Source organism: Copidosoma floridanum, unplaced genomic scaffold, assembly GCF_036245765.1.
Source record: "Copidosoma floridanum isolate Cflo_tuat_1 unplaced genomic scaffold, Cflo_Japanese_pri ptg000034l, whole genome shotgun sequence".
NCBI classification, from domain to species: domain Eukaryota; kingdom Metazoa; phylum Arthropoda; class Insecta; order Hymenoptera; family Encyrtidae; genus Copidosoma; species Copidosoma floridanum.
The window spans coordinates 8,152,186-8,166,283 of NW_028321911.1; the positions used below are offsets into that span (position 1 = coordinate 8,152,186).

The window sequence follows — 14,098 nt, forward strand, 5'->3', positions numbered from 1 at the left end:
GCCGAGTAATACATTTGGAAAAAAGTATAAAAGCATTGTTTCATTTCTCGGGTCAGGACGTGCAGCCAATTGGCCTTCGCCATTTACCTCTAAATTTTGGTACAGTCTCCTAGTTTCACGGAACAATAAAGCTAGTTGATTATTGTTATTATGATTTAAAAAATAAAAGAAATTGTAATGTTGATTTTTCCTGGTGAGAAAGTTATATCCCAAATTTAGAATTCAAGTGATTAAATGTTTTTTGAAATTAATTTTCCATCAACGAAATTTCATACATCAATTTAAAACGCTTTATTTTTACAATTAACAATGATGAATAACGCACTTAAAAGTTCTTTGTTCGAATATAAAATGAATTATTTACACGTTAAAGCTGACAAAAAGTTTGAAAAATGCAATTAATAGTGAATGGGCGATTTTTTTTTTAATTAAAGGATTTATTACAATATATACAATTTTTGCACTAACTTTCGTGATTCGTGTACCATATTTAATGTGTCAAAATTAATCTAATTAACTAAGACTTGACGAATGTTACAACTGCAATTTTCTAATTTCAACTAACGGTTAATACAAAAAAAAAGAATATTTTATAAAATACTTCAAAATTGGAAAACTTACTGAAAAGCTTATCTCGAACATATCGCCTTACAAATAAGATAAAACTAATATACGCGTGCACGTTATCATGTTTGTACGTGCCGACTCTACTAAAATAAGTATTCAGGCCTTTGTTCGGCAGATTATCTTTAGTTTCGATCAATTACTTCATAGCTGTAATTTAAAAATTTTTTTATTTAAAAGTACTTGATTTGAGGTAAAGTTTAAGCCCCGGTAGATTAAAAATAATGCTTGTATTATAAAGTAATACGCGGTTGAAAATCCCAAATAAGTAATTTTTCAAATTTACTTGCATCTTTGAAGAATTTTTTTTAACATGAGCCAATGATTGTGAAAAAATGGATTTTAAACTGAACTTTTAAAAAAAAATTATTAATGCAATTTTTTGTTCACAATTGATTAGCAACGATCCGAAAAATTAATCTACAAGGGCTTAAGTTTTACCTCAAGTCAAGGAATTAAAAAAAAAAAAAAAAAAAAAAAACCACAACTATGAAATAACCGATCAAAACTATGCCGAACGAAGGCCCGAACGCTTTGTTTAATAGAGTCGGCACGTACAAACATAATAACTTGCATGCGTAGATAAGGTTTATCTTATCTGTAAGGCGATAAAGCTCGAAATAAGTTTTTCAGTAAATTTTCTAAACTATAAGCATATTATAAAATATTCATTTTTTCAAATTAACAGTTTGAAATGAGAAAACTGCATTTGTAATATTTAGGGAAAAAATTACGTTCATCGTGCTCAGTAGATTAACATACATTAAATTAATAAGCTTTGGTGGGCCCCATGTTTCTATGGGAACCCCTCTAGCTCTTGGATACCACGGGTGGAAGTAAAGAATGCTCAGATCTCGGCTTGGCCTCGGGTGACAATACATACGAGATCTGGATTATTCTTTACTTAACCACCCTAGGCGTGTGAATAGTTAAGTTTGCACAATTAACAGTCACAAATGAACATTAATTCAGAATTTATTAAAGTAATCCTGTTGAGTTTCCAAAATTTTATTTTAATAAAAAATAACATTCAAGCTGTTACTCAGATTATTTTGCTTCTTCTTCTTCTAAGAAACCTTTTTAAGGTTTCTTAGCAGCTATCTATTAATTTTTTTTTAATTTTAATATACAAAATAAAAGAGTAACAGGCACGAGTTAACCACCCAATGCTCTGCAAAATAAACATTTTATCATTTTCGATTACGCGCTTTATCACGAATTATCCACGCCTCTTAAAATTATTTCGGTATTTCATTATGCAATTAGAGACGCTCCGATGCTCCAAGGAGCATGATGATGATTTTCGACTGCATCGACAGTTCTAACAATGATTGTTTACGCAGGCGACCGTGTGCTCGCGATTACGTTGCTATCACCATTACTCGTTGGTCCATTATTCGACTGTTGGACCGACGCTGGTGCTGGGTGTTGCTGATGATTGGGATTAACTATTACCACGTTCGGATTACCCAGTTTACCGACTCCGGTGAGATATTGAGCACTCATGAGCTGCCCATCTTTGATAATTGGCGTACCGATTACCGTACCGGTTAGCGGACCTGCTGGCGTAAGGATAACCTGTCTGTTACTACCTTGCGACAGTACAGTCATTGTAGGACCAATGACCGGCGTCAGGCTTGCGAGTTGCTGATGTCCCGATTGCGTTGTTACCAAATGACAATTTGCTTGAATACCTTCGTGATGTTGTTGGGCAGCTTGTTGTCCTGAGGACGGAGGAGCTATTGAGCCATTGTTGCTCGACGTCGTTTGCTGAACGAGAGTCGTTGTAAGGGTCGCGGTCGTGGGCTTTGTTGGTTGTAGCGAGACACCTGCATGGCTCAGCGTTACACCTACCAAAAAAAATGAAGTTAATGCACCATACTAAGAATATGTATACTGTTTATACTTTTTTTTCGCTTTCATTTGCCAAGGTTCCATTAACAGCAGCAGTTTTAGCACTTATATCAGCTTGTTCGTTGCCCCTTGTTTCTACATGCAAAGGAATCCATACAAAGCGAATGAAATTGTCTAGCTCAATAGCAACTTACTGGCAACTTTGATAATTAAAATCATAAATAAAATAACACAAGCGCCAATCCCCCCACAACCCGGGGCGCTTACTGGCCGCTTTGTTAATTAATATAACAAATAAAATAACACATGCGCCAATTCCCACACAACCCGGGCCGCTTACTGGCCATTCTGTTTATTAATTAAAAAAATAATTAACGCAAGTGCCAATCACCACACATTCCGGAGAGCTAGATGATGATTTTGAAAATTAATAAAATTTATAAAGTAATAACACGAACGCCTATTACCAAACTATAAAGAGCACTTTCTAGTTGCGCTTGACTTTATTTATCATTTGATGCTTTCTCCAAACAAATAATGCAACCAGTATGCGCCCCGGGTTGCGTAGAGATTGTCGCTTGTGTTATTTTATTTAGTCAATTAATAAACAAAGCGGCCAGTAAGCACCCCGGATTGTTTGGTAATTGGCACTTGCGTTTATTATTTTTTCAATTAATAAACAAAGCAACTAAAAAGCGCCCCGGGTTGTGTGGGGATTGGCGCTACTGTAATTTTATTTATTGTATTAATTAACAAAGCAACCAAAAAGTGCCCCGGGTTGTGTGGTGATAGGCGCTTGTGTTATTTTATTTAGTCAATTAATAAACAAAGCGGCCAGTAAGCGCCCTGGGTTGTGTGGTGATTGGCACTTGCGATAATTATTTTTTCAATTAATAAACAAAGCAACCAAAAAGTGCCCCGGGTTGTGTAGTGATAGGTGCTTGTGTTATTTTATTTTTTTAATTAATAAACAAAGCGGCCAGTAAGCACACCGGGTTGTGTGGTGATAGGCGCTAGTGTTATTTTATTTTTTTTAATTTATAAACAAAGCGGCCAGTAAGCGCCCCGGGTTGTGTGGTGATTGGCGCTTGTATTATTTTATTTAGTCAATTAATAAACAAAGCGGCCAGTAAGCGCCCCGGGTTGTGTGGGGATTAGCGCTAGTGTTATTTTATTCATTTAATTACTAAACAAAGTGGCCAGTAAGCGCCCCGGGTTGTGTGGGGATTGGCACTTCTGTTATTTTATTTTTTATATTAAAAAATAAAGTGGCCAGTAAGCGCTCCAGGTTGTGTGAGGATAGGCGCTTGCGTTATTGTTTAATGTATTTTATTAATTAGTAAAGCTTGTGATACTGCTTTGAGGTGCGTTGAGTTATTGGGTTAAATAGCTTAGGATTAATTTATCAAGTTATGGTGTATGAAATGTTGTCGAGTTATCTGGGGTTTTGCGTCTTGCTCCATATAGCCAATTTAAATTTCCCGCAAGTTTGCCAGTCACATTTGAGAGCACTGATTACACCCAGGGGCAGCGAATCGCTGCCAGCGATGGGATATAGTTCCAGCCAGATTTGGGAATTCTCGAGGACCCAACCTCTCTGACGTGGGAAATCACTAGATCAAAAAAAAAATGGTACCGAAGGTGACGCGCGAAATTCAAATAAGGTCCAATAACACAAGCATCCATCACCTGATGACCCGGGGCGCTTACTGGCCACTCTTTTAAATAAATAATTATTGGTAAATAACACAAGCGCCTATCACCTATTGACCCGGGGCGCTTACTGGCCACTCTTTTAAATAAATAATTATTGGTAAATAACACAAGCGCCTATCACCTGTTGACTCAGGGCGCTTACTGGCCACTCTGTTAAATAAATAATTATAAGTAAATAACACAAGCGCCTATCACCCAATAACCCGAAGCGCTAACTGACCACTCTGTTAAATAAATAAATATTAATAACACAAGCGCCTATCACCTAATAACCCGGGGCGCTTACTGGCCACACTGTTAAATAAATAATTATTAGTAAATAACACAAGCGCCTATCACCTGTAGACCCGGGGCGCTTACTGGCCACTCTGTTAAATAAATAATTATTAAAATAACACAAGCGCCTATCACCTGATGACCCGGGGCGCTTACTGGCCACTCTGTTAAATAAATAATTATTAGTAAATAACACAAGCGCCTATCACCCAATAACCCGAAGCGCTTACTGGCCACTCTGTTAAATAAATAAATATTAATAACACAAGCGCCTATCACCTAATAACCCGGGGCGCTTACTGGCCACTCTTTTAAATGAATAATTATTAGTAAATAACACAAGCGCCTATCACCTTATAACCCGGGGCGCTTACTGGCCACTCTTTTAAATAAATAATTATTGGTAAATAACACAAGCGCCTATCACCTATTGACCCGGGGCGCTTACTGGCCACTGTTTTAAATAAATAATTATTAGTAAATAACACAAGCGCCTATCACCTGATGACCCAGGGCGCTTACTGGCCACTCTGTTAAATATATAATTATTAGTAAATAACACAAGCGCCTATCACCCAATAACCCGAAGCGCTAACTGACCACTCTGTTAAATAAATGAATATTAATAACACAAGCGCCTATCACCTAATAACCCGGGGCGCTTACTGGCCACACTGTTAAATAAATAATTATTAGTAAATAACACAAGCGCCTATCACCTGTTGACCCGGAGCGCTTACTGGCCACTCTGTTAAATAAATAATTATTAAAATAACACAAGCGCCTTTCACCTGATGACCCGGGGCGCTTACTGGCCACTCTGTTAAATAAATAATTATTAGTAAATAACACAAGCGCCTATCACCCAATAACCCGAAGCGCTTACTGGCCACTCTGTTAAATAAATAAATATTAATAACACAAGCGCCTATCACCTAATAACCCGGGGCGCTTACTGGCCACTCTTTTAAATAAATAATTATTAGTAAATAACACAAGCGCCTATCACCTTATAACCCGGGGCGCTTACTGGCCACTCTTTTAAATAAATAATTATTTGTAAATAACACAAGCGCCTATCACCTATTGACCCGGGGCGCTTACTGGCCACTGTTTTAAATAAATAATTATTAGTAAACAACACAAGCGCCTATCACCTGATGACCTAGGGCGCTTACTGGCCACTCTGTAACATAAATAATTATTAGTAAATAACACAAGCGCCTATCACCGTATAACCTGGGGCGCTAATTGCAAATCTAGTAAATAAATAATTATTCATAAATATGTCAAGCACCTTCTTCCTGATGATCCAGGACACTTATTTGCAACACTATTAAATGATAAAAAGTTGATCGATAACATATAACACATATCACAATTTTGATTGCCTATCTAGTACGACAAAGAGCTTTTTAATTGGCGCTCTTGTAATTACTTAATAATTTAGTCTTCAATAGTAGCCAGTTAGTACCCCGGGTCATTAGGTGATAGGCGCTTGTGTTATTTTAATAATTTTTATTTAACAGAGTGGCCAGTAAGCGCCCCGGGTCAACAGGTGATAGGCGCTTGTGTTATTTACTAATGATTATTTATTTAACAGAGTGGCCAGTAAGCACCCTGGGTTATTGGGTGATAGGCGCTTGTGTTATTTACTAATAATTATTTATTTAAAAGAGTGGCCAGTAAGCGCCCCAGGTTATTAGGTGATAGGCGCTTGTGTTATTAATATTTATTCATTTAACAGAGTGGCCAGTAAGCACCCCGGGTTATTGGGTGATAGGCGCTTGTGTTATGTACTAATAATTATTTATTTAACAGAGTGGCCAGTAAGCACCCCGGGTTATTGGGTGATAGGCGCTTGTGTTATTTACTAATAATTATTTATTTAAAAGTGTGGCCAGTAAGCGCCCTGGGTTATAAGGTGATAGGCGCTTGTGTTATTAATATTTATTTATTTAACAGAGTGGCCAGTAAGCACCCCGGGTTATTGGGTTATAGTCGCTTGTGTTATTTACTAATAATTATTTATTTAACAGAGTGGCCAGAAAGCGCCCCGGGTCATCAGGTGATAGGCGCTTGTGTTATTTTAATAATTATTTATTCAACAGAGTGGCCAGTAAGCGCCCCTGGTTATTGGGTGATAGGCGCTTGTGTTATTTACTTATAATTATTAATTTAAAAGAGTGGCCAGTAAGCGCCCCGGGTCAACAGGTGATAGGCGCTTGTGTTATTTACCAATAATTATTTATTCAAAAGAGTGGCCAGTAAGCGCCCCGGGTCAATAGGTAATAGGCGCTTGTGTTATTAATAATTATTTATTTAAAAGAGTGGTTAGTAAGCGCCCCGGGTCATCAGGTGATGCATGCTTGTGTTATTTACTAATAATTATTTATGTTTCAGAGTTGCCAATAAGCACACTGGGTCAACAGATGATAGGCGCTTGTGTTATTTACTAATAATTATTTATTTAAAAAAGTGGCCAGTAAGCGCCCTGGGTTAACAGGTGATAGGCGCTTGTATTATTTTAATAATTATTTATTTAACAGAGTGGCCAGTAAGCGCCCTGAGTCAACAGGTGATAGGCGCTTGTGTTATTCACTAATAATTATTAATTTAAAAGAGTGGCCAGTAAGCGCCCCGGGTCAACAGGTGATAGGCGCTTGTGTTATTTACCAATAATTATTTATTTGAAAGAGTGGACAGTAAGCGCCCCGGGTCAATAGGTGATAGGCGCTTGTGTTATTAATAATTATTTATTTAAAAGAGTGGCCAGTAAGCGCCCCGGGTCATCAGGTGATGGATGCTTGTGTTATTTACTTATAATTATTTATGTTACAGAGTTACCAGTAAGCACACTGGGTCAACAGGTGATAGGCGCTTGTGTTATTTACTAATAATTATTTATTTAAAAGAGTGGCCAGTAAGCGCCCTGGGTCAACAGGTGATAGGCGCTTGTGTTATTTTAATAATTATTTATTCAAAAGAGTGGCCAGTAAGCGCCCTGGGTCAACTGGTGATAGGCGCTTGTGTTATTTACCAATAATTATTTATTTAAAAGAGTGGCCAGTAAGCGCCCCGGGTTATTAGGTGATAGGTGCTTGTGTTTTTAATAATTATTTATTTAAAAGAGTGGCCAGTAAGCGCACCGGGTCATTAGGTGATGGATGCTTGTGTTATTGGACCTCATTTGAATCTCGCGCTTTACCTTTGGTACTATTTTTTTTTGATCTAGTTATTTCCCACGTCAGAGAGGTTGGGTCCTAGAGAATTCCTAAATCTGGCCGGAACTATATCTTACTGCTGTACAGGGGTTTCTCTGATTGGTCAAAACTCCGATTTAGTTCTTTCTCGCATAATAGCTAATGAGCAGTTAGTGAATTACGATGTGCCACCTGCCACATTGTTGGCGAGTCATTGCCATCATTGGTGATGGAAACGAGACAAATATATATTATAGGCGGCACAAGTCTCCTGTTTTCCCACCAACGGATCTCTCCGGCACTCTCCACCGTCTTTATACCTTCAGTCGAAGCACGAGGCTACGCAGCTACAGTACATAACATACATGGCAGTTTTGGCTCTTTGACGTATATGTACTGTAACTTACATCCAAAAGTGCTGGTGCTTGGTTGGCAAGTGTGCAACTGTGCTCTTGAGTGATCGTGAGCAGCGTGAGCTGCGTGAGCGCATTTTGAGCGCAAAAGTGCTATACCTACCTAAATATATTGGTATATAAATTATATAATATATAAAATATTTTGTAAATATAAAATACTTTGACAACACTCACGAAGTGCAGTCTGTATTTATATTGTGTTGAGTAGTTAGTGTTCTTGTCGCACGGTTGATTGTAAGTTGTATCCATTTGATTCGCGCACCGAAATAATATATACTTACGTGGTGCTCTCTCTGTGCTGGATACATGCTTACTTATTTACTTCGGTTCGAAAGTTTTTAAAACGCCTGTGACAAGGCCAATGGTGAGACAAAAGTAACGGAGCTCTTAGCACGTGGCAGCAACAACAGCAACATTGTTTATATTATACAATCGTGCAATTGCGGCTTCCGAGGAGCCCAAGAGGAGAGAAAGGAAAGAAGAACCAACGAGTAAGCTCGATTAGCGTTGCCATCGGAGATCCGGACTAAGTTAATTTAGGTCACAGATACAGGTTTCGGTCAGTATCATATACCTATAAGTAATACTTAACACTTGAGAAAATGTTCCCGCGCGGGCGACTAAATTCATCATATAGAGTATTGTAAGTAGGCGGATTGCCTTCAGGTCGGGCCTGATCTTTGTCTCTGGAGACGAGCCAACGAGGGAAGCTAAAGCCGGAGCGGGAATTGGGTTTTACAACCTCACGACGGGCGTCAACGCGCACTCTCGCCTAGTGTGAACGTCCGACATGCTTAGTGTGGCTCAAGCACGTCATCGTCCAGCCGAAACGCCGGCTTCAACATCGCAACGTTCTGCATCAGGTGAGTCTTACTTTCCTTTTACACCCAAGTACTAAGTATACACACACTATCATTTATACAGCTTAAAACTTCATTTTTTATTTTTCCCACTTATGCATGTGTGTGTACATTATATATATAAATATATACGTTCTTGCTTTATACTCGCTAGCTCTTCTGCTTCTATTCATTCTGCCGCTGCTCTCTGCACATGATGGCTCCCTCTCATTATTATGGTTATTCCGACAAACGGAGTGTTCCTACATCTTTTTGCTTTCATGTCAACGTGTTAACTTGAAACTTCACTCCGCTTAATTACTTTTTTTTTTTTTTTTTTTTTTTCCAATCAAGTTTTCGTCACGGTAAAACTGATAAGTAGTCTAATTACTTACCTATTATACTTGATAACAGCAATCCGTCTCTTGTGATATACATATGCATACCCACATATACATAGGCATACCGGTAGACTGATATTATCGAGAGCGATAATACAAATATTTTTGTAATTATTTCTAGAAAATAATTTTACAAAATGTTAGTAGCAATATATTAAACACAAATTTAATTCATTGGGTGGCCTCCTAATACATACCTTCTGGTCTCAACTGAATATTCTCAACATAGTTTTCCTCATTGTCAAGGTTTTGCTTCTTGCTGATAATGCAATACTCTGGTTCCGTGCTTCTGCGTTTGAGAACATTAGATCTCTCAGGTGACCATGGATGTACTGTAACAGAAAAAAATTGTTATTTGACAAGTTTTTTTATTACAAATTATGAAGTTGGACTTGGTACACTACGGTTCATTAAATTTGTGTTTAATATATTGCTACTAACATTTTGTAAAATTATTTTCTAGAAATAATTACAAAAATATTTGTATTATCGCTCTTGATAATCAGTCTACCGGTGTGCCTATGTATATGTGGGTATGCATGTGTATATCACAAGAGTCGGATTGCTGTTATCAAGTATAATAGGTAAGTAATTAGACTACTCATCAGTTTTACCGTGACGAAAACTTGATTGGAAAAAAAAAAAAAAAAAAAAAAAAAAAAAAAAAAAAAAAAAAGTAATTAAGCGGAGTGAAGTTTCAAGTTAACACGTTGACACGAAAGCAAAAAGATGTAGGAACACTCCATTTGTCGGAATAACCATAATAATGAGAGGGAGGCACACTCAAGGCATTCAACACTTAGGAAAGGGATGGGTGGCCTCCTAATACATACCTTTTGGTCTCAACTGAATATTCTCAACATAGTTTTTCTCATTGTCAAGGTTTTGCTTCTTGCTAATAATGCAAAACTCTGGTTTCGTGCTTCTGCGTTTGAGCACATTAGATCTCTCAGGTGACCATGCATGTACTGTAAGAGAAAAAAATTGTTATTTGACAAGTTTTTTTATTACAAATTATGAAGTTGGACTTTGTACACTACGGTTTACTGGTTCACGGTTCACCGTAGTGTACAAAGTCCAACTTCATAATTTGTAATAAAAAAACTTGTAAAATAACAATTTTTTTCTGTTACAGTACATCCATGGTCACCTGATATATCTAATGTGCTTAAACGCAGAAGCACGGAACGAGAGTATTGCATTATCAGCAAGAAGCAAAACCTTGACAATGAGGAAAACTACGTTGAGAACATTCAGTTGAGACCAGAAGGTATGTATGAGGAGGCCACCCATCCCTTTCCTAAGTGTTGAATGCCTTGAGTATGCCTCCCTCTCATTATTATGGTTACTCCGACAAACGGAGTGTTCCTACATCTTTTTGCTTTCGTGTCAACGTGTTAACTTGAAACTTCACTCCGCTTAATTACTTTTTTTTTTTTTTTTTTTTTTTTTTTTTTTTTCCAATTAAGTTTTCGTCACGGTAAAACTGATAAGTAGTCTAATTACTTACCTATTATACTTGATAACAGCAATCCGACTCTTGTGATATACACATGCATACCCACATATACATAGGCACACCGGTAGACTGATTATCGAGAGCGATAATACAAATATTTTTGTAATTATTTCTACAAAATAATTTTACAAAATGTTAGTAGCAATATATTAAACACAAATTTAAAGAACCGTAGTGTACAAAGTCCAACTTTATAATTTGTAATAAAAAAACTTGTCAAATAACAATTTTTTTATCTTACAGTACATGCATGGTCACCTGAGAGATCTAATGTGCTCAAACGCAGAAGCACGGAACCAGAGTTTTGCATTATCAGCAAGAAGCAAAACCTTGACAATGAAAAAAACTATGTTGAGAACATTCAGTTGAGACCAGAAGTTACTTTGACGCTTATTTCTAAAAATAGTGGTTCAAATGCAATCAAGGAAATATATCAATACAACATCAACATTCCCAATGCCTTTGACGAAAGTTATGAAGAGGCTTGTGATGAAAGCTTTGAAAAACTCAAAGATGAGAAAGTTGAAGAAACATCCGTCAATTTAACTATAAATTATGATTTCAGTTATCTTGAAAATTACAAAGAAATTAAGTTGACGAGAATTAATCGAACTGGAAGTATTCAAGTACTAAACCAAGATGAATTGCATAATTTGTGTTTGCCTGATGAAGTCTATGCAAAAGATTCCGAAGCATGTTTACAGCTTGATGAATCAGAGGCTCAAATATCAACCAAGTTGGTTGCTGATCTTCCAGAAGTTTCCATCGAGCCTTGTTCAAGTAATGCTAAAGCCAAAATTTTGGAATCCAAACCAAAAAAGCGCAGATCACATAAAAAAACTCAAGCAAGGCTCGAAAGAGCTGCTGAAGTATTGAAACAGCAAGAAGTTGAAAACGAAATTGCTACTAACTCTGATTTAGAGAACTACAGCAAGGATGGAAACTTGATTTCATCTACAATTCCAGTCAATGATGAAATCATTTCTGACCAAACCACATATCCCGAGGTATGTTCTTCATTGTTTGAAGAACCGCAAACACCTATTATTACTTATACAACTGCCCCTACTGTCTGTGATTATGATCTCTTCAGTAATGTTGGGATTCCCGTTGAAACTTATTGGTCTAAGGACAAACCCTAATATGCTCATGGATTGCCAAACCCAGTAACAGAAAACAGATGTTGGATTAATGCAACTTTACAAGTTTTGTTTCGACTACCTGTTTTCAACGATCTTAGCTTGTTAGATATATCTAATTGTTCTAAATTGACAAGATCACTTGAAAGTATTCAATACTACTGGAAAAGAGGAATGACCAGAAACTACGCTTACAATACAAGTTTTCAGTAAGTAATGAACGCTAAGCTTGTTTCCTTACACGATTTATTAGTTTCTTTTGCAATCTTTAATTGTGTTATTTTTTGTTATAGTCATTTCAAAGAGGAGTTATCTATATTAGACAAAGGCTATTCATCCAAAGCCCAACAAGACGTTTCTGAATTTCTTATGAATCTATTGAATTTTATTAAAACGGAATTCGAAACAAAGTCCAAAGAATCACATAGTAATGAAATTGAAAATATACCTAATAATGAACAAGACACACCCAGAAAGTCACAAAGTACTTCACATGATTTGAATAAAAGATCACCATTGGCTGATATTTCTGCATCTACAGGTCAATCTAGAAGCAGTCATGTAACAAATAATGAACAACAAGAAAAGGGAAGTACTACAACTCTTTCCTCACCAAAGTCTCAAAATGATAAAGCTGAAGCTAGGCCTAATGTCATTGATGACAATTTTTTACTATACATGGTGGAAAATTATTCTTGCCTTCAATGCTCTAAGAAAAGACAACAAAACATAGAAAATTTAATGTTATTGATTGATTTGCCGTCCGACGATTGTGATGGTACTCTTGACTTAATTGACATGATTAATACAACCTACCATACGGAACAAAGAGAACTGACGTGTGAATCATGCAAGCACGATAGACATACTATGGATAGCAAGTTAAAGGAGATTCCAAAAATTTTGATGGCTCAAATAAAGCGGTACGAAATGACTAGCGAAGGTATCATCAACAAAAAATCGACTAAAATTGATATTCCACGGCTATTGCAGCTTGACAGCCTTGTTATGTAAGTCTTTTTAATTTACCAGTATGCTGTACAAAAATTTGTTGTATCATTAATATAGTATTGGCTTTGTTTCAGACAAAACGATTCAGAGTTGAGTCTTTCTCCATCATATGAACCTGTTGGTATAATATCACACATTGGTGACAGCATAGACTCGGGACATTACATTAGTTTTGTGAAACACAAAGATGAATGGTTTTGTTATGATGATGCAAATGTAAAAATACTAGATGAGGATGAAGTTTTTAAATGTGTACAAACGAATGCTTATGTAATATTCTTCCAAGAGACAGTAGGTGCAGCTTGGCCTGACTTTCGCCCACCTGAACAGAAATAAAAGTCGGTTGCCTCTCTAGTTCGTGAGGTCCTACTTAGGCAGCCTACTGAGGGCACAAGTACAAGTAGGCGCATGAAGGGGCGTGCGTGAGGTACTCATTAGGCAGCCTACATAACCTACCTTCATCTTACTTTTCGAATAGTATATATAGTTGTATCAGCTACGGTTGCAGTGTAAATTGTAGCATAAAATTATGCACAGGTACACAAGTTACAAGTGTCTTTCATTGAGTCTTATACAAATGATTAATGAGTATTCTTATACATATGAGACTAACAAAATCGATCGACATTAAATTTGTTGTCAACTAAACAAAGTTTTCCAAATTACTGAATTAGAAATAATAATTGTTGCTTCAAAAAATATCAATAAAAACTATTTGAAAACCGTACTAAGATTATGAAATTTAACATTCAACAGCTTGTACACTGTCATTTGGATGCCCGACGTCAAATTAAGTTCATCTGTCATTTGATTGAATCAATATGTTTTTGCATGAAAGAAAATTTAAGTAAACTATAGTGTGAGCATTTAATTTGTATTAGATTCTTTGTTATTATTTGATAATTTCTCAGAATTAACTTACGAATTACATGTTCATATTGTAAACTTGATATCAATTGTGAATGAGAGATATTTTTAAGGTGACATTTGTATCTTTATTTATATAAAATTTCTATTTATCTTAATTTTGTATTTTTGTAACTACACGTGATTAACAATGCTGTGATGAAAAATTTTCATGACGAAACAAAATATCATTT

The 14,098-nt window shown here is 36.5% G+C and overlaps 1 protein-coding gene across 1 annotated transcript; it reads left to right on the forward strand.

Moving 5' to 3' along the window:
• Window positions 1-12,155: 12,155 nt before the first annotated feature.
• LOC149373260 (ubiquitin carboxyl-terminal hydrolase 3-like) lies at window positions 12,156-13,334 on the forward strand. The gene is made up of 3 exons (XM_089597579.1): window positions 12,156-12,196; window positions 12,281-12,997; window positions 13,073-13,334. Exons 1-3 carry the CDS (start codon window positions 12,162-12,164, stop codon window positions 13,332-13,334), a joined length of 1,014 nt encoding a protein of 337 aa, XP_089453705.1. The 5' UTR covers window positions 12,156-12,161.
• The last annotated feature ends 764 nt before the right edge of the window (window positions 13,335-14,098 follow it).